This window comes from Mauremys reevesii, linkage group 8 (assembly GCF_016161935.1).
Source record: "Mauremys reevesii isolate NIE-2019 linkage group 8, ASM1616193v1, whole genome shotgun sequence".
Classification (NCBI taxonomy): domain Eukaryota; kingdom Metazoa; phylum Chordata; order Testudines; family Geoemydidae; genus Mauremys; species Mauremys reevesii.
In genome coordinates, this window is record NC_052630.1 from 1,581,487 (window position 1) to 1,609,484 (window position 27,998).

General features: G+C 46.8%; 1 protein-coding gene across 1 annotated transcript; it reads right to left on the reverse strand.

Annotated features, from left to right (window-relative positions):
* Positions 1-426: 426 nt before the first annotated feature.
* Positions 427-27,997, reverse strand: FAF2 (Fas associated factor family member 2). The gene is made up of 11 exons (XM_039486670.1): positions 27,761-27,997; positions 13,034-13,102; positions 10,259-10,393; positions 9,366-9,442; positions 6,957-7,095; positions 4,657-4,742; positions 4,482-4,573; positions 3,345-3,522; positions 2,130-2,301; positions 1,728-1,871; positions 427-1,197 (listed from the first exon to the last, which is right to left on the reverse strand). The coding sequence occupies exons 1-11, from the start codon at positions 27,980-27,982 to the stop codon at positions 1,015-1,017; spliced, it is 1,497 nt and encodes a 498-aa protein (XP_039342604.1). The 5' UTR covers positions 27,983-27,997; the 3' UTR covers positions 427-1,014.
* Position 27,998: the final 1 nt, after the last annotated feature.

A 27,998-nucleotide genomic window follows, 5' to 3' on the forward strand; every position in this document is an offset into this window, starting at 1 on the left:
AGCCTAGGCAAACCCTATGAAGTTTTGGACAGCCAGCGAAGCGAAGGGAACCTGCCTTCCCCTGCACCCCGAGGGAGAGTACTTGCACTTCATAGGGCCCCACTCAGAAGGAGTTCCTAGATTGCCTCATCTCTTAAGAGCGTTAGCAATTTTTATACGTTAGTAGCTGCTGAGTTCTGCAATTCTACTGGACATGACACAGGCAGCGGATGCTCCACAGCGACTGGAGCCAAGAAGGCTGAATGAAGACAAGTACAGAGCCAGATTAACCTTGCAACACAGAGCGAAAACAAGATTCATTCCAGGTGTGTGCAGGTAGGTCATTAGAACCAGCTCAGAACACCCCCACGCATGCCCCCCACCGTCTGCGGCTGGAATGGGAGCAGCCTGTGTGGAGAGGAAAGCACTGACACCAGGAAGCATTAGCACAGGCACACTAGAGGCAGAGTTTATTACACTACGCAGGCTAAGAACCCTGGGCAAGATCCGTTAAGAACTTCAACCAGCTCTTTATCAAAAAATTAATACCATTGTCAACTCCAGTCTCCTTTGGTCATTACAAAGCAAGAGAACTAGTAAAAGGAAGGTTTTTATACACAGGGGGAAGCTGAAGAAATTCTGTCCATCCCTCCCCTCCCCAGCACAGGCAGGCCCCCAACCCGCTGCACAGGTGCAATGTCCTTTGGCCACCAGGAGCAGCAAAGTTATCAAATCTTCACACGACAGCAGGCCTTGGGGGTCTAGTATTTTCCATAAAAGCAATATTGACCAAGAGCTGCCTTTTCTGCCCTTCCCTGGGGAGGGCAATGGTGGCCCCCCTCCCTCTCTGCCCTCAAGTGTAAGGGGATGACTGTGCGTGGGAGTAGGTGAGCTTTCTCGCGCCAGCGCAGACACACGGCATGGCTGGCGTGGGTGACGTGGTCTCTGATCCCTCATTTGTACGCAGCAGTCTTTAAAAAAAATATTGTATTATAATCATCTGAATTTCTCCTTCCATTGTGTTTTGGAAAAGTGTCAATCGTCCGTGAGGTCCTGAACAAAGAGAACTTCCGTGTGGCTGAGTCCAGCCTCCTGCAGCGTGGGGGGGTTGGGCCACTCCTCTGTAGGGAGGCAGGGCAGGACACGGCGAGGGAAGTTGGCCTCAATCTGGAACTTCTCTGGGCTCTCTTTCAAGGAGAACAGGAAGTCATGGATCACCTGGAAGGGAAGCGCAGAGGCATTTGCCAATGGAAAAGCAGCATGCAGTAATTCCTGCAGCCCTGGCAGAGGCACTAAAATGCCCAGCTGCTGTGGGGGCCAGGCTGCTACTCTCAGCAGTCAGAGCGTTCAGTTTGTCAAATACTGAAGACAAGCTGAACCCTGCCCGAGGACGAAGAACCAGACTGCCCACTAGGGACAGCCTGCTTGAAGCATGCCAGAGGCTGCTCTCTGGGAAGGCCCTCGCAGACCCATGGACTGAGAAGCAGCAGGAAGCCCACGTTTAGGAGGGGACAAGCGGTATTTCAGCTTTACAGCTGGTCTTTCCCTCTTCTCTTGCTTCCCTGCCCAGTAGTGACAAATGTGGTTACGCTCCCCCTCATGCAAGCACATCATCTCTTGCTACTGAGGCTGTAGCAAGGGTGACAGCACTGGGCGTGGCCACCCCCAGCCTGTCCAGCCAGCTTAAGAATTTGGGATTCTACTGCTGCTCTAGACATCCATCGCCTTCCACTCCTGACTCCCCTCACCGTTAATGACTGTGAGAAATGGAATCGCCTCTCCACTCTGGAATCGTTGGGCAGCTTGAAAATGATCTTCACACTCTCTGGGTCATCAGGGTGTGGCTCCGGTGGAAGGCATTCCGATTTGCGCACCTTCTCCTCCTGCAGAGTCTGAAAAGCAACGAAGGTGGTCAGAGCACCAGGCTGGCATGGAGCTGGCCTCAATGCCAAGACATAGCGTGTCCTGCACGGGAGAGAACGCGCCCCAGGAAACCCCAGAAAAGGACATACGAGGCAGATGCAGGATTATATGAATTCAGCACCTGATTGGAAACAAGTGGGCAGGCCAACCAGGAAGGCAGGAAACAGCAGCAAGAGAGCTTGGAGCCAGTGTTGCTGCTGTGCTTCCCAGGAACACTTCTGTCTCACCTGGCGCCGTCTCTCCTCCGCTAGCTTCTGCTGCTGTACCTCCTCTTCCCTTCTCCTCTTCCTCTCCCGTTCCTCCTTTTTCTTGCGTTCCTTTTCCTGATCCGCCCGCAGGGAAGCCAGGTATGCCTCATCCTGCTGCTGCCTCAGGACCTGCGTTTGGTTTCTCTCCTCCCTGCAAACATCAGGGAATGAGGGGTGGTTAATATCAACACATCTAGAAACAGGCAGAGCAGGGCAAGAGGAGGACAATAGCCTTCACAGCACTAACACCTTCTCAAATGAGGCGCCCACAGAGGATGCAGAAGGAACAGGAGTACTTGTGGCACCTTAGAGACTAACAAATGTATTTGAGCATTAGTCTCTAAGGTGCCACAAGCACTCCTGTTCTTTTTGCGGATACAGACTAACACTGCTGCTACTCTGAAATGATGCAGAAGGTTTCCCACTCCTGAAGAAGGCGGGGCTCTCTATGGTGACTAGTCCCTGGCATAGATGGCCTCGATGTCAGGCTCAGGATAAATGCACAAACAAGGGCTGTAGTGTGGGCAGGTGCCATGCACACTGCACCCAAAAGCTCTGCTCCGCAGCCCTCTGCTGCAGACAGTGACTCCCTTGTTTCTTTAGCCTGTTCCTGACTCACTTTAGAAACCCACAGGTCTGACCATCAGCAAGGCGCACTCTGACCGGGGAGGAGGAAGGATTAAGGGCCTATCGGCTCTTAGTCTGAATGGAGCCCACATCACCACCTGGAGGGGGCATGTGTCAATGAGGCAGCAGCAGGACATCACAAAGGCAGCACAGCCACCGGGGGCTGGCGCTCCAAAGCGGGCAACTCCCTACAAGACTGGCTGAAGATATCAGCATGACTCTGGCTGAAATGCCTGGGTCCCAGTTACGCTCTTAGCCACAGTCAAGCTACATCCAGACTTTGCCAGCAGCTCCAGGCTGCCCCCAACGTCCAGAAAAATGGAGCAGATTGTGGTTACTCATCTTTGAGCAGGAATGTTGTCCATGGAGACCTCAATTCCCAGAATGCAGTGTAGTCTGAATGTTCACATCAGGGATGCCCCAGCACTTCCACTGGCCACTGAATGCATTGCAGACCCGAGTGCAGCCCACACTGAGCCCCCCTGAATTAGATCTGACCGACTCCACTGGGAATTCCCAACTCCACAAGGTAAGTATTACTGGGGCTTCCAGTTCCCAGCCTAGTACCTTTCCAGGCGCTCAGACACCAAGTACGTCTGGTTGGCATCCATGATGAATGTCAGCTGGTTAATGAGGTCATCAGGCTGGATGAGGCCTTCTAGCCGTCCCACCACCGTCATTCTGCGATCTTTCAACATAATCATGGCGAGGAATGGGTATGTGTTCTCACGCAGAGCCTGGGACACTGGGAGATGGGCACAGAAACCACCGTCACCACTGGTAGTCCCAACAGAGAGGCCAAGGGGTCATAAGACTAGAATTGCCCCCCTCCCCAGGCCTCTAGAGGTGGGCAGCTCCCGCTGTCCTGCCAGTCCCTTTGCTGGGCATAGAGACACAGCTTCAGACTCCCTGGCTGCCAACCCACTAGTCCGTTTCCTTTTTAGAAGTGACCTGTGAATCAGCAAAGCTAAGACAACCAAGACATCTGTCAGGGGTGTTCGTCCGGAGACAGTGACACCTTCAAGGGCTCAGTAGCCTGGCAGTCCTGGGTTCAATTCCTGGACCCAGCTACTTACTCTGTGGGCCACGAAGGATCTAAACTACCACACAAGCCACTCCTTCAGTCTTGTGAAGACGACACGCATTGTTCAGCACAACCCCCACCAGGCACTCACTTGCTCGCAAAGGATTTAGTGGCATGCTGCAAAGCCTAGTGTGGGCCACATCCAGTCCTAAGAAGGCCCCTAAGATCTGAGGGGGCGGGAAAAACCCAAGGAATCACCTGTGCCCATTTTGTCCCCACGCACAACACAAACCACTCTCATTAGACACCTGCTTCCCTACTCAGCCTAACGCCCCTATGACAAGGCCACTGCAGGAAGCCAGCATGCCGACTGCAAAGGGACAGCAGCTAGCTCTGGGGAGACATGACTGTGAAAGAGCCAGTATTAAGAGCAGAGGGCTCCTTGGGCTGCAATATTAGTCTCAGATATGGTATGTCCTCTGTTATGCAGAACATGGTATAGAGTGGCCCCATTCCACTCAGTGTAGTAAGGTATCACAGGCTGGTCTCTGGGCCCTATCACTTACCTGCACAGGGAAATTATCAAGCATGCAGAACAGACGCAAATTATCTGCCATAACAATCCATTGATTCCAGATTTAACAAGAATCAGGAGGAGTTCAGCAGGGGGAGACGCTCACCTCTGTATCCCTCTGGTTTGTTTGTGGAGCATGCCCAGAAAAGCATCCTAGTGTTGATGAGGGTGATCACCTCCGGTGCGCACAGTGTGTTGCTGGAGGAAGAGAAGAGATGGCAGACATAGAGCTGGGTCCCAAACACATGGCCAGTTATGTAAGAAAACTCTCTCCAACCTACCGACAGAATTCGTCTGAATCTTGGTGGTCGTCACCGTGAAGATAAACCAACAGGAAGCGCAGCTCCCGCTTAGCGTCATTCAGCGCCTGGGGAGAGAGCACAGAAAAGCTGGAGTGGGAGGGGCCTGAAGCACTGGGACTGCTGCCCCTTTGGTATTAGAGTGGGATAGGCCCGAGGAAGCAGTTTTTCAATCTAATGTGGTATTAATTGAAGAACATGTCAGACCTCCCTCCACACCAATGTGCCCAGTGAATTCTCTGCACGCAGGAGAAAGGAACCCTTGACTGTGCTTTCCTCACTGTTCCTTGGCAGGCAGGGCCTTGGGAGAATGCCAAGCAAAGCACTGCACACCTAGTGACCCAGGAGGATTTCTCTGGCTCAGCCTCCAGGAGGACTCTCATGGCCCAGAATCATGTGCAGTTATTGGCTCCATTTTCCATTGTGGATGATGTAGGATCCAACCTTCCGACCACATCCACTGAAACACTTTATTAAGCTGATCTCTGTAACCCCCCACTTCTCAGCTGAAACACTTCACTCCACAAGCCCAGCAGTGCAAGTGTTCAATGGACTCTGCTGAATTGGCACTGAGTTGCTGATTGATTGCCATGGGGCTGTTGGGCTAGGTCTGGGTTCTAAGTATGGCCCCTTGTTCCTGGGGGCAGGGACTGCTGGAGGGAATGACCTCAGCCCTGGAGTAGTGCTCAGGGATACAGGCTCAGCAGTTGTCATAAATAAACAGATCAGGGTTAAAGTCTCTTTTACCTGTAAAGGGTTAACAAGCTCAGTAACCTGAGGAACACCTGACCAGAGGACCAATCAAGGGACAGGATAATTTCAAATCTCTGTGGAGGGAAGGCTTTGTCTGTGTTCCTTGTTTGCTGTGTGTGCTCTCTTTGGATCTAAGAGAGGCCAGACATGTCTCCAAGTTCTCCTGGAGTATTTCCTACTATCCAGTATAGTGAGTATTAGTTAAAAAGGCGGATTAGTCTTTTGAGTTGCTTTCTACATTTGCAATTGTGTGTTTTGCTGAAGGAATCTCTTTATTTCTATTGCTGTTACTTTGCTTTTACTGAGAAAGAAAGGGGGAGGGGGAATTCTCTCCAGGTTTATAGGTTAGACTCTGTGTATTGTTCCATCCTGCTATTACAGAGATAGTGTACTTTCTTTTTGTTCTTTTAATAAATTATTTTCTTTTTAGGACTTGATTGATTCTTCTCTTGTTTGCATTTTCAAGGGAAGGGGAGGGGGAGGTGAGTCCCTCTTTGTGTTGAGTCAAGGATTTGACTCGGTGTGTATCTCTCCGGAGCAGGCTGGAGAGAGGGAAGGGGAGGAGGGGAACTGGCTGTTTCTCTCTCTCTGGTGAGATTCAAGGAGTTTGAATCCGGTATCTCTCCTAAGCACTAGGAGAGGGGAGGAGGGAAATGGTTTGTTTCCCTTTGTGTTGAGATTCAGGTTTGAATCTGTGTTCCCCAGGGAAAGTTTTGGGGGAACAGGGAGTGTGTCAGACACTTAAAAACTGACTGGTGGCAGCAAGAACCAGATCTAAACTAGGATTTTAGTTTAGAGGAGTCCATGCAGGTCCCCATCTTGGAACCCAAAAGCTCCAAGTGGGGGAGAAGACCTATGACAGCAGTGCTCTCTGGCACTCAGCTACCTGCTGGGATGGACTCCACAACAGAGGAGTGTGCGCGCATTGGGGCTGGGACTGAAAGGGGGCAGGGGTGGCAGGAGACAGACACATGTTAGGGAGCCCCTCTTCTTCTGGGAAGAATCATTACCCAAATCCAACAAAAGAGGGATCTGTTCTCTCCTTTTACCTCCTGGACTCACAGGGGCCATTTCCCCAGGTTTCTGAAGTTACTGGGCTAAATTCTGCTCAGACTTGCACCTTGGTGCAGTGCCAGTCACTTCCAATGGGGTGTACATCAGAACAGACTTTGGGCCACTATGTCAGCTTATAAAACCAATACTAGCAGAACAAAAGAAGAGGTGTGGGCTTCTGAACCACAGACACAGCTGAGGAACTGCCAGATCAGCTTTGCCTTCCCAGCTTCAATTGTCTGGCACGTCCCTGAGCCTGGCAGAGACCCCACCATGGCAAATGCCTACAGTGGGATGGACTCAGGTTCCTAATATGCTCATAATCGCGATCTCCATTACCTCGTTACTGAGTCTAAACATTAGTACTGGACTTTTAAAATGCAGAATGGCTTTTGTCATTCCTCTTTAGGGCCAGTGTGCCAGGCAATACCAGCAAGATAGTCCCACGAACCTTTGCACCAACATGTCATACTGACCTGGCTGTATGTTCCCTGGTAGAAGACAGGGTGTATCCGCCCATATTTTTCCTCAAACATATGAATAAACGAAACAATGTCACCCACTGGATCCGTGACCCTACTGCGAGGGTCAGGGCGTATAAAACGCACAGCAAACCTAGAAGAAAAGCAAAGGACACTGGAAATTCAGCTTACTGACTTTCTGAAGAACTTTTTCTGGTCAACATTTACAGCTATCTGCTAACACACTGACTACTCCATCTTGAGACCACAATATGAACACCCTACAGAAAAACCTAAGCCAGGTAAAGTTCTGTGCTCCAAGGCATCAGCTGATTGCCAGAGGCTATGATGGATTTCCTCACCTACACTCCCTCCACGAACAGCGCTGCATAAAGGCCAGGTGTATTGTGTGTGGGGAAGGTTCAACATCCTCTGAAACATCAGGCATAAACCCACAGCCAGAGACAAGATATCAGATTTAAAGGCTCACTGGTCTTATATTGGCTGGCAATTCATAGGAAGTTGATCAGGACAAGTCTCTTCCAGAACTGCAGTTCTGTTGCACAGAGGGTTTAACGCATAACTGTTTATTTTAGGCAACTGCTGGAAGAGGAGATTACACCAGGGAGCAAATAATTACAGCCTGTTGTCTGTGTCCTGGCTCTTTAGACTGTAAGCTCTGAGGCTGGGACTGTTACACCCTACATGCCTGTTCCCAAGGGGAACCTTTGGGCAGAGCCTCAATAGATATAAGTGTGCCCATTCCCTCTTTGCTCTCCATTGCTTAATATTTAGGAACTGCAAGTGTCAGCCTGATTTTGAGTTAAGATTGAATACATTAGTTTCCTTTACAGATTCATAAGACACTGCTAGGAATAGAATAAAATCGCAGGGCTGGAAGCGACCTCAAGAGGTCATCAAGTCCTGCCTCAGCACAGCAGGCTGGACCAAGTAAGTCTGGACCATCCCTGACAAAGTTTTTTCAATCTGTTCTTAAAATCTCCATCGCCTATTCCAAAGCTTAACTACCCTTAGAGTTAAAAAGATTTTCCTAATTTCTAACCTAAATCTTCCTTGCTGCAGATTAAGCCCAATACTTGTGGTCCTACCTTCAGTGGACATGGAGAGCAACTGATCATTGTCCTATTTAGAACAGCCTTTCACATATTTGGTCTTCTTTTCTCAAGTCTAAACAGGCCATTTTTTTAAACCTTTCCACATAGGTCAGGTTTTCTAAACCTTTTATCATTTCTGTTGCTCTCCTCTAGACTTGTTCCAGTTTGTCCACATTTCTCCTAAAGTGTGGCACCCAGAACTGGGTACAGCACTCCAGCTGAGGCCTCACCAGTGCTGAGTAGAGCAGGACAGTTATCTCCTTTGTTTTCCATATGACATTTCTGTGAATACACCCCAGAACAACAACTTTTTTCACAGTTGACTCATATTCAACTTGTGATCCACTATAACCCCAGGTTCTTTCAGCAACACCACCATCTAGGCATTATTCCTCATTTTGTAGCTGTGCATTTGATTTTTCCTTCCTAAGTAAAGTACTTTGCACTTATCTTTCCTGAATTTCATCTAGCTGAATTCAGACCAATTCTCCAATTTGTCAAGGTCATTTTCAACTCTAATCCTGTCCTCCTAAGTGCTTGAAACCCCTCCCAGCATATTGTCATCTGCACATTTGATAAGCCTACTCTCTCACTCCATTATCCAAGACATTAATGAAAATCCTGAATAGTATTGGATCCAGGACTGACCCCTGTGGGATCCAACTAGGTAATTGCTCCTAGTTTGATAGTGAACCCTTGTTTACTACTCTGAGTACCGTCTTTCAACCAGTTGTGCACCCACCTTATACTAATTTAATCTAGAGACACTTCCCAAGTTTGCTTATGAGAATGTCACGTGGGACTGTGTCAAAAGCCTTAGTAGATATGATATATCTTGATTTTAATGTCCCCGCCCCACATCCACTAAGCCAGTAACCCTGCCAAAGGAAGAAATCAGGTTGGTTTGGCATGCTGGCTATTCCTTATAACCCTGTTATCCTCTAGGTGCTCGCAAAATGATTGTTTCAGAATTTGTTCCAGTATCTTTCCAGGTACTGAAGTTAGGCTGACTGGTCTATAATTCCCTGGGTCCTCTTTGTTCCCCTTCTCTAGTCCTCTTTGACCTCACCCATCCCCATGAGTTCTTGGAGATAATACTTCTCTGAAATCGACTTTCTATTATACAACATTCATTTGTTACTAACTTCTATGATCTAGGTCTCCAAGCCACAGAAACCAGGCATCGCTGCAGAGAACTTTGATGTGTGAGTATCTGATTAATACAAACCCGGATGTCTTATTAGACTTAACACCAAAAGCAGCACAGCCATACTTGGAGTTAGACAAACCAGCACAAAAAAGTACTTACCTAAATATATCAAGTAATGTGTAATAGGTAAATCGGAATGGAAGCATTATCAAGTAGTAACCCCATCCCAACAGGCCCTGAAATTACAAACGAACTGTTAGGTTTTTATCCCTGCCCCTTGAGACACAGTAGTGCAGCTAACCCTCTATCCAGCATCAAACATGCTGCAATATATGTGAAACAGACAGTGTGGTCTAGTGCTCTGATCTCAGGCCTGTAAGCTAGTGACTTGCTGGATGCCCTCAGGCAAGCCAAATCTTCTGAGTAGTCACCAACAGGTGCCTCACTTTGAGAGCCCAACCTGAGACATTTTAGGCACCCAAAGCCAGTGACCACTTTCAAAAATTGGGCTTTAATCTTCCATCTCACTTTCCCTACCTGTGAAATAGGGATAACAGCATTTACTCATCTTACAGAGGTTCTGTGAAGACTGAAGTGTTATACAAGTGCTACATATGAACCATCTGCAGTCAGGTTAATTGACATCTTATACTAGCACACACAAAGCAGACCATCAGTTCAGCAGGCTGTCATACAAATAGATCATCCTACGGCAAGACAGCAGGAACAGACTTTCATTCTAGTTGAATTGGGACAACTGAGTTGGAATTCTGCTCTGCCCTCGCTCCAAGCTGTATGGGCAGGAAGGAGTTTGCTGTGTACTATGATAAATACCAGAAAGGAAAACATCCGAAGTAGTAATGGAGAGGGTAAGAATAGTTCTGCCCAGGGAGCTGCACTGTTTGTAGCTTTCGGGAGAAAATATTTAGAAACAAGAAAGCAGATCTGCTAAGGAAACAGAGTTCCTTTCCCTGTTGATGTATTTCTTTCCTTCTTCAGAGATATCACCTATTCCACACAACGAGACAAACCCAAACTAGTAAATAACTTGCCCTTGGTTGCGGCCTTGAAACAACATAGCTGTAGATCCTGTGGTCGGCTGTATTGACCTGCAACGGCCGGGATGGAGGTGGATTGAAGACACTTGGGACGCCCTCTTGCTCATTCAACCGGTCCTGTACAGCTGCCTGTCATAGGAGGAGCAACAAAAGGGGCCCATCAAAAGTTGCAATGGATACAGGCAGGTTAGAGAAAATGCCCTGGTTCAATTCTGAAGTCTGTGGTAGGTGTTAGTTGTCCCAGTGCCTAGAGCACCGGACATGTGCAACGTAACACATCAAAATAAAGTAACTGCTGCCAGCTTCCAGACTAGGTGTTTCCAAGGGGTCTCACAGTTGTACAACACTGAGCTTACACGGTGCTGTACAGCTGGAGAGCAGAGCCAAACAATCCATCTGTTCCTAGTCCTGCCTCCCAGTCTAGGGGCTCAAAGCGGTAATACAGGAAAAAATGCAGGCACATGGCAGGAGGTCCTCAATGGAATGTTAGGCGCCATTAGGAAAGGGATAGATTGAGAGAAAATATCATAATGCCATTATATAAATCCATGGTACACCTGCAGTTGAATACTGAATGCAATTCTAGTCATTCCTTCTAAAAAAAAAAAAAAAAGACACACTGGATTTGGAAAAAGGGCACCAAAAACGATTAAGGGGATGGAACAGATTCCATGTGAGGAGAGATTAAACAGACTGGGCCTGTTCATCTTAGAAAAGAGATGACTAAAGGAGAATATGATAGAGGTCTATAAAATCATGACTGGTGTGGAGAAAGTGACTAGGGAAGTGTTATTTACCTCTTCCCATAACACAAGAACCAGGGGTCACCCAAAGAAATGAACAGGCAGACGGCTTAAACCAAAAATAAGGAAGTACGTCTTTACACAACGCACACTTAGCCTGCGGACCTCGTTTTCTGGAGATGTTGTGAAGGTCAGAAGTATAACTGGGTTCCTAAAAGAACTAGGTAAGTTCATGGAGGACACGTCCATCAAAGATGATCAGGGATGCAACCTCATGCTCTGGGAATCCCTAAGCCTCTGACTGCCAGAAGCTGGGACGGGATGACAGGGGTGAATCACATGATAATTGCCCTGTTCTGTTCATCTCCTCTGAAGCATCTGGCAACAGCCACTGTCAGAGACAGGATACTGGGCTAGATGGACCATTGGTCTGACCAAGCGTGGTTATTCTTGTGTGTCATGATCTAAGCGGGTGTTAAGAATGTTTTGAAAGGTGTGACAGAACTGCATGCATGTTGACTGGAAGGCTTGTAGAGGTGTAGGGGACTGCATGGTTGAAGACGCTAAGACTTAGAGTGGTTTAGAGGGGTGCATGTAAAGTGTGCGAGAGGAGTAGAGGTAAATGGGAGCAGAGCCACAGAAGAGGTCAGTACAGAGGTTCAATATGGCAAACCCCCCCAATTTTGGCTGCTTCATTCTAAATGGATTGAAGTGGTAACAATAATAATAAGCTTTACAACAAGTGTGATTGGGCTGAATTCAGTTCATAGCTATTGTGAAGTGGGGATTTTGGTAATATTTTTCTGATTCCACTGTGGGCCTCAGTGTCCCTCTGTGCTTTGCGCTGCTATGCAAGGAGCATGAAGGGTTAAAAAGCTCTTGGGGGAGAGCAGGGGACATGAGGTGAGTGCCTCACATACCTGCCTGAGTGTTAAAGGACTGGCTGAAACCAACCCAGAGCAACAGAGCATGTGGAAAGACAACGGAAACCCCAATCACCAGCATGTTCACTCCTAGCAACCAGCAGCCAGGAGGAAAGAGACCCCCAACCCCTCTGCAGAAGAGCAGAGCAAAGGCCCCAGGTGGAGAACAGAGGGGAAACGTGTCATGGGGCTGGGTTAAGAGCTGGTCTTTGAGTGATGCTCACCTGGCTGGGACAAAGGACAAAAGGACAGAGACAGGAAGAAAGAGCTTTGATAGCAGCATTGCTGAAGGGAGCCCTGGCCTGGCACTGGCCAGGTTGAACTCTGTCTTAACCTCTGCCTCTCTTTAGCTCAAGGACTTTCAGATTCTGTATGCCAGGTGACTGTGTGTGGAAAAGGGTAGTTGCAAATATCACTGAGAGTATTTCACCCTGAAGGGGTACAGTACAAGCCTCCCACAGGAGTCTGGCTGGGCTGGATTCGCTGCAGGGAGCCATGAAGACAGACAAAGATCGCTGATGCCTGAAGGTCCAGTTTTGGAGTCCATGGGCCTGCCCCTGTGGAACCACATGGGTTCTTGGGGGCTGGCATACTAAAGTGGTCACTTCCAAGGGACTGGGTACAGGCTAGGGCATAGACCAGACCCTGGGGGTCGGTGACAGCTTCCATCATGTTTCCCAACATTAGCGAGGTCTGAATGCATCCACTAGGTACGTGTTGTCCAATTTACACTTGGAGATCAAGAAAAAAGGAATATGAGATAAAGAACTGCAGCTTAGAGAGTGGAGAGTACAATCTCAGTTCAATGTGCAACTCAATATGAATGGAAATTGTGAACAACCACAATTACATGAGACCACCTAAGATTCTTAACAATAAGCAACGGAATAAAGCTTGCTGGGGGTGCTGATTAGGAGCTTGGAGATTACTTTTGAAGTGTAAGCATGATGTTTTTATAATACGACCTTGATTATAATTACTCATGGCTCTACAAGGATCCTTTAAGAATGGAAATTCTACTTTGAGACCCCCCCCCAGTCGTTTAGACTCTTCATCTAAGTTGCTGGAAAGGAAAGTGCCCCAACTATAATTCTAACTGGTACCTCTATGTTCCAGTTGTGTTGCTCCAGGGTATGGCGACACTGGTCCATAGACTCTATGCCAGTCAAGTCCTGGTGAAGGAAGGAACCAAAGGATGAGTGCTAAGGAAGTGTAATATTTCTATAGTTCATTGCTGTATTTGAACAGAGGCGTGTAACCATAATACAAACGTAATAGCCAGAACCTTTGGTTTAAAAAGCTTCCCCTCCCAATTCAGCACTGATTGCTTCCGGCAGTTGCGCATGAAAATCATGCAACTTTTGTAGGTATTCTTATTTCTTCTGTGAAATGCTGAGCTCTCAGACAGGACTTTACATTCTCCCAATAATAAGCAATCCCCAGCACTTCTGCAAGTTAGGTAAGTATCTCACCCATTACCAGCTTCTAGCCAGACTGAGCAATCCAATCAGCCGTACTGCCTGGGAGCCTTCCCCTCCACTCCAGAAGGAATGGGAGGCTGTCACGGAGTTTGAGGACACAAGGCCCTGCACCCCCGGCTCCCTGCGATTCACCGTGACTCTCAGCCAGGCAGTAGAACAGAAGGTTTATTAGACGACAGGAACACAGTCCAAACCAGAGCTTGTAGGTACAGAAAACAGGACCACTCAGTCAGGTCCTTCTTGGGGGGTAGGGATCTTAGACCCCAGCCTTGGGGTTCCCTCCAGATTCCCCAGCCAGCCCAAAACTGAAACTCTCCAGCCCCTCCTCCCACTTTGTCCCTGTCCCAGGCCAGGAGGTCACCTGATCTCTTTGTTCTCCAACACCTTCAGCTGGCACCTTTGCAGAGGAGAGGCCCAGGCCATCAGTTGCCAGGAGACAGAGTGTCAGCCATTCTCTGTGCAGACAGCATCACATCTGCCCTCTAGGGCTCCGCAACAATCACACCCCTTCTCCCACCACCCAGATACTTAAAAACTGCATAGAGGAAACTGAGGCACCCACACAGTCTTCAGAGAAAACATTATGAACATTCCCACTTCGTCACAGAGGCTACTCCTAAAAATCAATACACACAAAGGTCACCCCTGCCCCCCCAGGGAGTGAGGGAAGCCATTGGCAAGCCTTCTAGCCTGTTACTTCAGCCACAGTTCATTGCAACTGTAAAGCGATTCAGGTGAAATGAGTGATATTACTGAAGATGTAGCATTGTTCAGCTTTGCACTATATGCTGTAGTGTACAGTGTCATCCAGTTTACACAGACACAGCACTCTGAACATATTACAATGTGATCTGAAACTCAAAAACACCCAACCACCACCTACAGACCTCACAGCCACTGGGGTTCTCAGTACTCATTCAACAGCAGGTAAGCACAATTTAAGTCCTTGCTAATCAAAACTTCTGCACAAGAAGTCACATGGACGTGGGCATCTGGTATTATAAGATAGCAAGCTGATATAACTTTTGGATGAGGACAAAAATCTTTGGTTAGAGTGAACATTCCTGTCACCATGCTGGAGAAATAAATTTCTCCCCACACCACCCACTAAAAACCTCCTCGAAAATACATAGTAGGGTTTTATTTTGTGTGTGTCCATCACCATGGTATCTGAGCACATATACAGATTTATGGAAAACCATGCTGCTTTTAGCCCTGTAGAAGCAACTGCTTGAAGCAGTCCATGAAAGTTAGGCGTATTATGGGAGATGACATTAAGTGATGTGAGCGCACAATCCTAAAAGTAAATAAAAGAAAGCCCCATTGGCTTCCGCTCCATTAAAAAACAAACCAGTAGGAAAATCCTGTTCCATTTGGTAAACTGGAAGCCCCTGGGAGAGCTTATATTTGTAGTAGTAATTATTTTACAGGGAGGTGAGTGGCAAGGGAAGACACGATTCATTTTAGTTGTTGCGCCTTCCAATGTGCATTGACCCTTTTAAACCAGAGTCCATTGTTTCCCGTTCTGCCTCATTTCTTGTACCAACTCCCTCAGCAAGATCTCTTGTAAGGCCAAGCTTTATTAAGATTAAGTAGCTCATGTTCTGGACTGACTCACTGTCTGCACAGACTGTTTCAGTTTCTTTGCTATCACAGTGACTTGACAGATTTAGTGGACATCTAGCTTTGGGATTAAACCCGATGGCCAGAGATAGATTAAAAATTTTTATTAAAGCTAATGTTACAAAATTATATAGTACACAAATTAAGAAAAAAGTGTCTGTACATCTGGGTATAGTATTCAGACTATCCACAAATACAAAGTTTGTTTTAAAAGTCGTGAGATACATACAGTGCATAATCAGCAATAACCCAAATTTAGGTGAATAAACTTAATAGTTTAGATATTAGAATCCGAATACTCGGGTACATCACTCATGAAAAACTGTACAGAGAGTTGGTTGTGGAAAGCAAAATACATCAATAGGGGAAGCCTACACTGTCAGGGAGGTCCAGGGAAAACACCCTGGTGAAAAGCCCAGGCTCTTCATTCCTACCCCAAGATGCTGAGGTATTGGGGGTGCTGGGATATCTAATAAGGGGCTGTCAGGTGTCTGAAATTTGAAGGTGCCCTATAGCATAGAGGATATGGCTGCTTGGTGCTATAGCTCCTAATACCTAAACTGCACATTACTCATCATAGATGAAGCCTTCTGAGATACAGAGGGTCTGTTAATTAGCTAAATGCAACAAGTATCATGTCTGCCACTTGGACTCCCAGTTCTGTAAAATAGCGAGACAAGCTCTCACTAAGTCAGTTCTCATTCAGTATTTGAGAATATTTTGGGTTAAATTCGGTTTCCTATTTTAATTTTGAGCCTTACAGAAACTTGGCAAGATCCAACCTGCCCCACAAGATGGGTTTGCTTTACTGCAAAACACAGCATGCTCTGGCTGTGAAGGTGGAGTGGTAAATCTGATATAAATTCCTTTGGGCAGTCTCCAGTTACAGCCATCCATTTTCTATATCTGTGCACCTTTCACTCCTGTTTAACTTTGCTTGCTACCTCCCCAAGTTACTTGGCTCTTTTAGAACAGATAGCCAGGTCCTCTCGAAAACATTTGGCTGTTCAGGTGAGAATGTTTTGAGGATCAAGGGACTTCAGTTGCCATGCTGAAGCTGAATGGTTCATCTGTTTTAGGAACCTCAGATTTTTCTCCCCACAAACATTTTGGATTCTCCCTCAACTGTTAATTCACCTTGTAAACAAGAGCAGTGCTTGAGATTTAGCACTTGGACTAAATCAGGATTCTGTTGCTCCTGAGCACTCTGACTATGCCCATCTACTCTTTGCCACAGCTACAAGACTGGACCTTTTCTCATTAGCCTGACGCCACTCAGTGACAGCGTACATACAAAAATACAAAGTTACGTCGACCCAGCTAAGGATATGTCTACACAAGCTGCTGGATCGGCGGGCAGCGATCGATCCAGCGGGGATCGATTTACCGTGTCTAGTCTAGATAAATCGACCCCCGAGTGCTCTCCCATCGACTCCTGTACTCCACCGCCGCGAGAGGTGCAGGTAGAGTTGATGGGGGAGCAGCAGCAGTCGAATCACCACAGTGAAGACACCATGGTAAGTCGATCTAAGTATGTCGACTTCAGCTACGTTGTGCACGTAGCTGAAGATGCGTAACTTAGATCGATCCCCCCCCCCAGTGTAGACCAGGGCTAAGTCACACACCTGAGCAACATATTTAAGCCAATCTAACCCCCGGCATAGACTGTGCTAGGTCAGAGGAATTATTCCATTGACCTAGCTACCGCCTTTTGGGGAGATGAATTAACTATGCTGACAGGAGACACTCTCCTGTCGATATAGTAGTGTCTACACTGAAGTGTTACAATGGCATAGCTGCAGCAATGCAGCAGCACCACAGTAGGGTTTCAACTGTCGACAAGCCCTCAGTCACTTAAATCAGGTGTTTCTAGTCTGGTATTCTTGTTCATCTGAGATCTCCAATTCAATGACACCTGCTTTTGTTGCTGAAATATCTTATCAGTAAGTTTAAGATTTTGTCACAGTTATTTTTTTAGTGAAAGTCACAGACAAGTTGTGGGAATAAACAAAAAGTCACAGAAGCCATGACCTGTCTGTGACTTGTACTAAAAATGATAGCGGGGAAGAGCCTCGGAACCCTGCTGTGGCTGGAGACTTTGGGGTCCCCCTGCCACCCGAAGCATCTGGAAGATCTGGGGCTGCCTCACCAGCTGACAGCTCCAGCCCCGCTGCACCAGGGCTGAAGGGAAAGTGTCATGGAGGTCTCTGAAAGTCACTGACTCTGACTTGTGACAATCTTATCCTTACTTATCAGCAAGTTTCATGGCTATTAAGCCTCAGCTTTAAGGATTTTTTACAAAATTTGCTGTCATTCAACTAAATTCCATGCTTTTAACTCCAGCCACACTTCATTGTCTGCCATTATGAAGTATCCTTCTGAAACAAGACATAGATAACAAACTACGTTCCTAAGGGCATGTCTACAATATGAACTTTTGCCTCCACAAGTTACGTTGGCATTAAGCCACCACAGTTAGTATATTGCTTGAGTCTCTTCATATTTGGCTCCTTACATCTGTTCTGTGCTGTATGTACTTACCAGGAGTGGCTGTGTTGATGCACAGCACGGTATACCCTGGGTAGGTATTCCAGCGCGCAACCCACCACCATCCAGCACACTGTCTTTTGGTAAGTTTTGGCACTGCATGGTCAGGCAGAAACTAGTCATGCAGGGGTGACTGGGAGAAAGGGGTCAACTTACAAGCTTACAACTGTCTCCATTCCATGTCATCTATAGCCCACAATTTTCACCTGTTTAAAAATCCTGTGAACCAGTGCAGCCCTCCTCGCTCACCATCTCTGACACAATCATGGAGCCTGAACAGCTCTGCACTACTGTCATAAGTGTTGCAAGCACAAGACACACAATCTTCCAGTACTAGCACAGCTGCAAGAAGAGCCGTAGGGAACGGGATGATTTGCTGGAGGGCAGATTGCTGTGAGACAAGCGAGAACCAATTCAAGATCCTTGGTGGAATTCATGAAGCAGCTGCAAATGATGGAGTGCCGCTTCTGGGCCTGAGAAACGAGCACTGACTGGTGGTATTGCATCATAATGCAGGCTTAGGATGATGAGCAGTGACTGCAGAACTTTTGGATGCACAAGGTCGCATTCCCAGATCCATGTGCTGAGCTTACCCCAGGCCTCCAGCATAGGGACACCAGAATGAAAGCTGCACTGACAGCAAAGACATGAGTAGTGATTGCATTGTGGTAATTTGCAATGCTGGATTGCTACCAGTCAGTGGGAAGTCATTTGAAAGCTGGAAAATCCAGTTGGAGCCACTGTTCTACAAGTGTGCAGGGCCGTTAACTGTCTCTGGCTATGCAGGACTGTGACTCTCGGCAAAGTGCAGGACACAGTGGATGGATTTGCAGCTATGGGGTTCTCAAACTGCAATGGAGTAAGAGACAGCACACAGATCCCTATTTTGGCACCAGATCACCTTGCCACAGAGTATGTCATCAGAAAGGGCTACTTTTCTACGTTTATGCAAGCCTTGGTGGATCACCAGGGATGAGTCATCAATATCAAAGTTGGCTGGTCAGGGAAGGTGCATGACACTTGCATCTTTAAGAACACAGTTTTGTAGAAAACTACAACCAGGTGCTCTCTTTCCCAACCAGCAGATTACCATTTGCAATGTTGAAATTACAATAGTGATCCTTGGGGCCCCAGCCTACTCCCAACTCATGTAGTCATACACCAGTCACCTCAACAGCTATCAGCTCAGCAGGTGCAGAATGAAAGCTGAATGCACTTTTGGTAGATTGAAGGGACGCCGATACTATTTGGTCACAAGATTGAATCTCAGTGAAAAGAATATTCCAGCCATTACAGCTCCCTGCTTGTCCTTCATAATATCTGTGAAGGGAAGGGGGAAAGTTGCCAACAGGGTGGAGGTAGAGTGGCTGTCTGCTGACTCTGAACACCGAGACACAAGGGCTATCAGATGAGCTTAGGGAAGCTTTGGAAGAGCACTTGAACAGTGAATCACAGTAATGTGTTGTGGTGTACTGGACTTTACCTGGGCATGCGGTTTTAAAGCCTGTTAGGAATTGTGTGGTGCTTAGTGTACATCTATGAATATAATACTGTCAAAGTAACTTAATTTTATGGCACTTGCTGTGCATTTATGATTATTACACTGTGTTTGTCACTGATCCTGAGTTGTCACACTGTACAAGTAAGCAGATGCTTTCAGTACCACTAGCCACTCCACAGCTTATGTAATTATTTTCCCAAAAGAATTTTATTGAGTACAAAACCAATGAAAAGAAAACTCTGCAATTTAAAAGCAAAAACATTAAAAACTGAATAAATTTATGAAACAGAACTTTACAAGGAAGGAACAATCACATCCATTTTAGCTACACATACAGCAACCATGGCTTTCACAGGTCAGTGCATGTGGAAGTGTAGCTGTTTTTAATGTCCCCTGGCATGGAGTGGTCAGAGTAGGGATATGGGCCCTTGATTCCATGTGGAATGTTGAAGGGGATGTAGGGAAGTGCTGTAATGGAGTTCTCCATGGACTGCAAAGGGAAGCAAGCCTATGACTGTTGAACCTTTAGGTCCACAAGGGTCTGCAACATCTGTGTGTGCTGCCAGAGACGCTCCATTTTGTCCTGGTGCATTTTCCTCTCCTTTTTCTGCACCTTTCTTCTGTCTGCTCTGTCCTTCTCCATACAGTCTGCAATATTCACTCTCCAGGCCCTCTGATCCCGGTCTGATGCAGCACTGGCTTACATGATCTTGCTGAACATGTCATCCTGAGTTCTCTTCTTTCTCCTCTTTATCTGGCTCAGCATTTGGCAGGTGTGGAAGAGCAATCTCTCACAGCCGCAACAGCTACAGATAAAACACAAACATACCATTATCAGTACAGTCACAACAGAAAGCAAAAGTTAAGATTCAGAACTCCCTTCCCTGCTCCCCCCAAAAGTTTTAAACAAGATATGCTTATTGACACTTCTGCTTTGGAGTGCTTGTGCATGGCACCACTCACAGAGCTAGCCTTGGGTGGAAAATGTGGGGGGAATGGCTCAGTTACATTAAACTATCACAAAAACAATGAGGAGTCCGGTGGCACCTTAAAGACTAACAGATTTATTGATCCATGCCTCTGAAGAAGTGGGTTTTTACCCATGAAAGATTATGCCCGAATAAATCTGTCAGTCTTTAAGGTGCCACCGGACTCCTCGTTGTTTTTGTGGATACAGACTAACATGGCTACCCCTCTGATGTTAAACTATTAGTATAAAGAATGGAACTGAATACTGCAACCATTTTCCACATGCAGTGGTGATTTTAGCTGTTATCTCACTCCTGAGGGTGACAGGCACAGAGAGCACAGCTGCTGCTGGTCCCCAAACACCTGGGCCCATCTGCTGCCAGCCTGTTTACTGCAGTGGTGCCTGCTGAAGTTATTGACAACTGGCATGGGAAAGCGTCCTACTGGGAAGGAAGAAGTAAGGCTGCCACCCTCAGAACCCTTTGGGAGAGGATTGCAGAGTACCTCCACGAAAGTTTCATCGAGATCTCTCAGGAAGATTCAAGTGACATCCAACTGCTCTGCATGCCCCCCTGCGTAACTGTATAGGGGAATGAAAAGCAGACAACACCTCTGCCTCTCTTTGTCGTTCCGCTACCACTTCTAGTATGAGTAAGTTAATGAAAAGTCGATAGCTGTGTCCTGTTAAGTTGAGGATGCCATCAGTACATCACTGTAATGGGAAATACATTTACGCACCTACCTGAGGTTCCTTCCCCCTGCACTGGGCTTGTCCATGCTCTACTGCCAGGACTGACTGGATTGCAGTGGAGTCTCAAACAGGTCCTGGCTCGCAGTGCAGCCGGACCCATCAGTCATATGTCCCCCATCCTCCTCCTCCTCTTCGCTGTTCAAACTAGGGGCCTGTGACTTGGGCTTCTTGGAGGTATCCATGGTGGTCTGCAGAGTGGCGGTGGGGTCTCTGCCAAGTAGGCATGCAGCATTTTGTAAAAGCTGCAGGTCTGCAGCTCAGACTGGACCAACTGTTGGCGTCTCTGGCCTTCTGATATGCCTGTTGCAGTTCCTTTGCTTTCATATAGCATTGCTGCTGCTCGCTCTCATATCCCTTCTCCTGCATCCCCCATGCAATCTGTTCGTAGATGTCCTCTTCTCCCCACAGGCCCAGGAAAGCCAATACCTTCGGTCTATTCCAAGCCAGAATGCATTTGGAGCGTGTAGCTGGCATGGTCAGCTGGAGAGCTGCACACAACACTGGAGAGCTGCTAGGTGTGCTCGCCAAATTAGACAATCAGGAAAATGCATTTAAAAAATCTGCAGTGCTTTAACAGGTTGGTGTCGGGGTGGTGGTGGTGGGGGGGTGGTGGTGTCCAGTCTCTTTGACCCTGGACAGTGGAATTCACAATTTTGACCAGAGTGGTTGGTTTCAGGCACTGTGAGACAGCTGCAGGAAGTCTGTTAGGGTTAACATAGGAAATGCGGTATCTACACTTGTACTGTGTTGACCTCAGTACACTGACTATGGCCCAATGCCACTTGGCGAGATGGTGTTACTGCATTACTGTAACAGCGTGCTTACCTAGGTAGGAGACAAATTTAAGTGTAGACACATGCACAACTAGGTTGTCACAAGGTAGCTTACATTGACCTAACTTTGTAGTGTAGCCTAGACCTCAATGAATGTACATTCTGGATGCCTTTTCAAAGCACTGGACCTGAGTGGACACAAGCACACACTTTATCCCTGTGCCTGCTATTTGTTCAGGCATTTGAGTTTTTACAATGGAGCATCTAAGCCTTTGAATAGCATGTGTTGTAAAGCTCTTCATCACCACCTCTTTTAATAACCCTGAAATGCTGCTAGCGATTGCATATTTACAAGATTCAGAAACTTGTTCACACCTTTGTTTCTACAGATCAGGATTACTGCTGGGTGCTGTTAACAGGACTGCCTGCCCTGACAGAACATTCTCTCCTTTTTAAGTTATGCAAAATACAGTAGCAGTTTTTGGATGAAAAGCAAATATACATCACAGTTTGTTACCTACGTTCCATTTGTTTTAAAGAGTGTTGATCTTTATAACATTTGCAGGAGTGCTTACAGAGCTGGTTAGCTATGTGTATGTTTTGATGAGTACTAATTCACAACACTATTCACTGACCATCACTGTGGTATGGCAGTTGTGTTCTTGGTAACATTCCAGGCCTTATCCATAACGGCAATTTTCAGGAAACCTCCCACGAATGGGAGCATTAGTGTAGACCAGCCTACCACATTTTTACCACAATTTGCATTAGTACTCCCACCATTGTTACAACCAGTGGAGATGTACTGGTGATGGTGCAGTGATGGGAGGTTTCCTTCAAAACTGCCTGTGTAGATGCAACCTCAGGTACTGGCATCAGTTTGTTAATCAGCACTCTTACTACCACGTTCCAGAGCAGAGGCAACATAGTTCAGAGATGTTTATAAAATATCTCATTGATGCTGAAAATAGTTTTCCACTGAATGTTAATGCCTGGTATGACTACAGTTCAAATGGTCAAGAACCATGCTTAGACCATTCTTGCTGGCAAAATATTAATGTAGTTTCCCTATAGCTTTTAGTGACCTTTGTATTAACAGCAAGACCCCCCCCTTTTTTAAAGCACCAGCCAGCAAGACCATGTTAGAAATCTGAAGTAAATACCACACTTCAATCACAGTCAGCTTTAATTTCCAGTATCTTATGTGAATTTGTCAGATATTTATCATGTAAAGGTTTTCCCGCAAGAAAAAGCAGCACACTTTATTAGTCTTTAATTTCAAGTGCCTAAATGACATTTTCAAATAATTCCACTTAACCATAATTTTCCTCTTTATTGTTATACGGTAGAACCTCAAAGATATGAACATCAGAGTTACAGTCTTACTGGTCAACCGGACAACCTGTGGAACTGGAAGTAAATCAATCAGGCAGCAGCGCAGACAAAAAACCCAAACAAAAAGCAAATACTGCACTGCCTCAAGGCTTCAGCCACAGGGGGTTGGAACTGCAGCCGCAAGGTGGAGGGGTGGTCAGGGCTCCAGGTGGGGGCTCAGGGCTTCAGCTCTGTGGCTCCACTCCCAGTTTCAGCCTCATGTGGGGTGCTGGGGCTCAGGGCTTCAGCCCCACAGCTCTGCTCTCGGCTTCAGCCCCGCAGGAGGCGCTGGGGCTTTAGCTATGAGGGGAGCGCCTGTTTCAGCCCCAGCACTCCCCCTGTAGCTTGAGCCCCAGCGCTCCCCCTAGCTCTAAAGCCTTGAACCCCAGTGCTCCTGTGGGGCAGAAGACCTGAGCCCCCTGCCCAGAGTCGTGGCACCCCGAGTGTCAGAAGCCTTCCATCACCAGAGTATCTATGTACTGTATCTTTCTCTGAATTCACAGGCCTTGTCCTTTTACTCAATGCACTTTACTTCTTACTACACCTTTAGACAAATATAAAGGGGTAACAAAAAAGCTAATCCCACCAAACCAGCAGTCGCAAACAGGCTCCCAAGCAGAACAATGCAACCTAACATGGGGGCTATGAATACTGAATACACTATATAATAGAAACCTTCAAAAACTAAAATATCAAGAACCACAAAAGCCCCATTAAAAACAAGCATCTAGAAAGTTCAACATTTGTCTCAACTTCTCATACAAGATACAGAACCCTAAGAAAAAAGGTTGGAGCTGCTTTGTGAGGCAGTCCATTCCCTATAGTTTTGAGATGCAGATTAAAATCCCTGAAAGCTCCTCAGATCAAAGCAGTGAGAAGTGGAATTCAATGTTTTAGTAGCATATTTGCTCAAGAGGTCAGTACTAGTAAGCATAAGATTGTGGGGGTTTGTATATTAGACTTTAAGGAAGTTGTTCTCTCTCTGGAAGACTCATATGTTGAAACATCACATAAAAGATGCAAGTCCTCACACCCTCATAACTGGCACTACTGTTAATTCCCAACCCACTGCCAAATTCCAGAGAATTATGTTTCCAAGGGCGAAGAGCATCTGACGTCTAGCAACACAAAAGCCTTTCCCAAATCTTTTTTAGAAGAGAATTTTTTTTCAAGTGTGTTTATCAAGGGTTTTGATATGTATTGTGATGCCCAGAGTATCAGAGGCATTTTGCTAACAAGTTTCATATCTCTCCACTTCTCAAACTGAACAGATGTTTGGCTCCTTTCAGCTGCATGCCACTATTTTACTTTTACTTTTAATTAATTTAGATTAACAGTAGGTTCACTGTCTTTTTTTTTTTTGAATGACACTACAGTTTTGAAAGCAAATTTCTTATCACAGCAGAAACTATCCCATTCTGTGTCTGCAGAGGAAAGCCAACGCTCAACCATCATTACATTAGAACACAGTCAGAAGTCTGAGAATCAGGCCAGAAATGCCATAATGAACATGGATCAATAATTAAATCCTACAAAAGCAGCCTCACTTTGTTCTAGCTTCTAACAAACAGAAGTGCATCTCTCTCTGGATTGCCCAAACCTACTCTACAGATGTCCCAAAAGACAGCTCTTGACCAAAACCAAATTAAGAACCTTTTGTTGCTCACACAGTATTGGACAGGATAATTCAAGGATACAAAAGCACTTCATATGTATGTTTGACTTAAAATAGAAGCTATTTTTCTATAACAAACTGAAAATTAAAGTTGAAAGAATCACTTCTTGAAAAAAACAAACCCTTGAAAAGAACGATGAATTTTCTCAATAAACATGTTAATGAGCCTGGAAATTCCAAGTTAAAGTTCCCCATTTAAAAAAGAAATCCAAGATACTTGTAAGTACACATATGCACAGTTAACTCAAACCACCTTCGCTCTGCCCTCCTTTCATAAGGGAATCATGTAAACAACCAAAAGTTGAGAAACATTATCCTTCCATCACCTGGTTTCATTTTATCACTGACCTTAAAGACTTTAATTACCTTTTAATTATACAGCTGTTTGCAGACTGCAGTCTTCTTTAAAGTAACAAACAGTCCATGTATAATAAATCCTTTTAACCTTAACTCCAGGTTAATTTTTTTTTAAATTAAGAACTTCCTTAGGTTTTTATAAACATTTAAGAACTGATCAATGACAAAAGTCTACGTGGACCTTGCAAGCCACACAGGGATGGGCTCAATTCTTTCCAAGATAGCCTCCTGCCTCCACTGTGTCACTGTCTCACCATTCAAGTCAGCAGGACTGCTATGAGTACCCGCATGGCCCCACAGTATGCCAACATTTTTATGGCTGACTTAGAACAACGCTTCTTCACCTCTCGTCCCCTAACACCTCTATTCTACTTGTGCTATATTGATGATATCATCATCATCTGGACCCATGGAAAAGAAGCCCTTGAGGAATTCCACCATGATTTCAACAATTTCCATCCCGCCATCAACCTCAGCCTGGACCAGTCCACACAAGAGATCCACTTCCTGGACACTACAGTGCTAATAAGCGATGGTCACATAAACGTCACCCTATACCGGAAACCTATTGACCGCTATACTTGCCTACATGCCTCCAGCTTTCATCCAGATCACCCCACATGATACATTGTCTACACCCAAGCTCTAAGATACAACCGCATTTGCTTCAACCCCTCAGACAGAGATAAACACCTACAGGATCTCTATCAAGCATTCTTACAACTACAATACCCACCTGCTGAAGTGAAGAAACAGACTGACAGAGCCAAAAGAGTACCCAGATGTCACTTACTACAGGACAGGCCCAACAAAGAAAGTAACAGAACGCCACTAGCGTCACCTTCAGCCCCCAACTAAAATCTCTCCAGCGCATCATCAAGGATCTACAACCTATCCTGACGGATGAGCCATCACTCTCACAGATCTTGGGAGACAGGCCAGTCCTCACTTACAGACAGCCCCTCAACCTGAAGCAAATACTCACCAGCAACCACACAACAAAAACACTAACCAAGGAACCTATCCTTGCAATAAAGCCCATTCCAACTCTGTCCACATATCTATTCAGGGGACACGATCATAGGACCTAATCACATCAGCCACACTATCAGAGGCTCGTTCACCTGCACATCTACCAATGTGATATATGCCATCATGTGCCAGCAATGCCCCTCTGCCATGTACATTGGCCAAACCGGACAGTCTCTACGCAAAAGAATAATGGACACAAATCAGACATCAAGAATTATAACATTCAAAAACCAGTCGGAGATCACTTCAACCTCCCTAGCCACTCAATTACAGACCTCAAAGTCGCAATACTCCAACAAAAGAACTTCAAAAACAGACTCCAATGAGAAACTGCAGAACTGGAATTAATTTGCAAACTTGACACCATTAAATTAGGCTAGAATTAAGACTGGGAGTGAATGGGTCATTACAAAAAGTAAAACCTATTTCCCCACACTAATTTATTTCCCCCCTCTACTGTTACTCTCACCTTCTTGTCAACTGTTGGAAATGGACCATCCTGATTATCACTACAAAAGTTTTTTTTCTCCTGCTGATAATATCCCACCTTAACTGATTACTCTGATTATAGTTAGTATGGCAACACCCATTTTTTTATGCCCTGTGTGTGTGTATATATATCTTCCTACTGTATTTTCCGCTGCATGCATCTGATGATGGGGGTTTTAGCCCACAAAAGAATATGCTCAAATAAATTTGTTAGTCTCTAAGGTACCACAAGTACTCGTTCTTTTTGCTGACACAGATTAACATGGCTACCACTCTGAAACCTGTCTCTTTCCTGTCTGCCAACATGGTTTCCTGACCACTACTTCCTCCATCATGTTCACCTACATCTGGGCCATGTGTGCTTCGCAAAGCACTCATGGGGTCACATCTCCAATATACGCTTTTTAGCCATGCAAATTTCATGATGTACATGAAAAACCACAGCTAATATCTAAATAATTGTACTCAACATCCTCAAACAAAATTTGTGGCTGATTACTGGCTGAAGTTCTATGGCCTATGTTATACAGGTCAGGTTACATTATCACAAAGGTCCCTTCTGGATCCTCAAAATGATGAGGTTGGCAACTTATTTGACAAAGTGAATGAGAAGCTGCCTGCTTAGTCCCCCCAAAAGCTTCCCACTCAGCACTAACAAGTATGCAAGGAATTTCCGAGACCATGTAATTAAAGAGGCTGGGGCGGTCCGTGAAGATTTTCCTGCAGGCAGGTGCACTGACTCATTCACAACTCACTTCCCGTGTTCACAAACAATAATCAGCGCCCAGCACGTTTGAGCCACCAGGCGTGTCCACGGCCCTCTGCAGAACAAGCAAATAGCTAAGTGCCTGCCCGAAGCGCCGGCAGGCCAGAGCACCTGGGGGCTGCGATGGGCACAGCAAAGCACCTGCTCCCTGCAGGGCTCCGCGTGGGCGCTGTGTCCGCCCTGTGCCGAGGGCTGCACAGCTCCGGGGCCCCGTGCACGTACGGTCCGCGAGCTGCAGCCCCTGGCAACGCCCCCCCGCGCCCCGGGCCCTAGCCCAGGGCCCTGCCCAGCCGCGTGACCGGCGCCCGATCACCGCCTCAGGTGGAGCTCAGCGAGCCGCTCCGGGAGCGCAAGGGGCCCCTGGCGGGAGAGGGATCGGCGGCCCTCGAGGCCCCGCCGGGGAAGGCGAGGCTGGCGTGGCCCGGCCCCCTCACACCGCTCCCCCCTCGGGCTGCTGCGGGGCCCCGGGCCCAGCTGCCCCCGGGCCGGCACCTGGAACTGCAGCAGCCTCTCGGTCTGCTCCGCCGTCAGCTCCCGCTCCTCAGGCGCCGCCATTTTGCTGCCGCCTCTGACCCGCCGCTCCGTCACTCTCCGGAACTGACGTACCACGCCGCCGCACTTCCGCCCTGACGCTAGGGGCAGCTGCTCCGAAGCGAGTCGGCCCCATTGCCAACGGCCGCTACTCAGGGCCATCCGGAAACGGCCGAGCGCCATCCGGAGATGCCCGAAC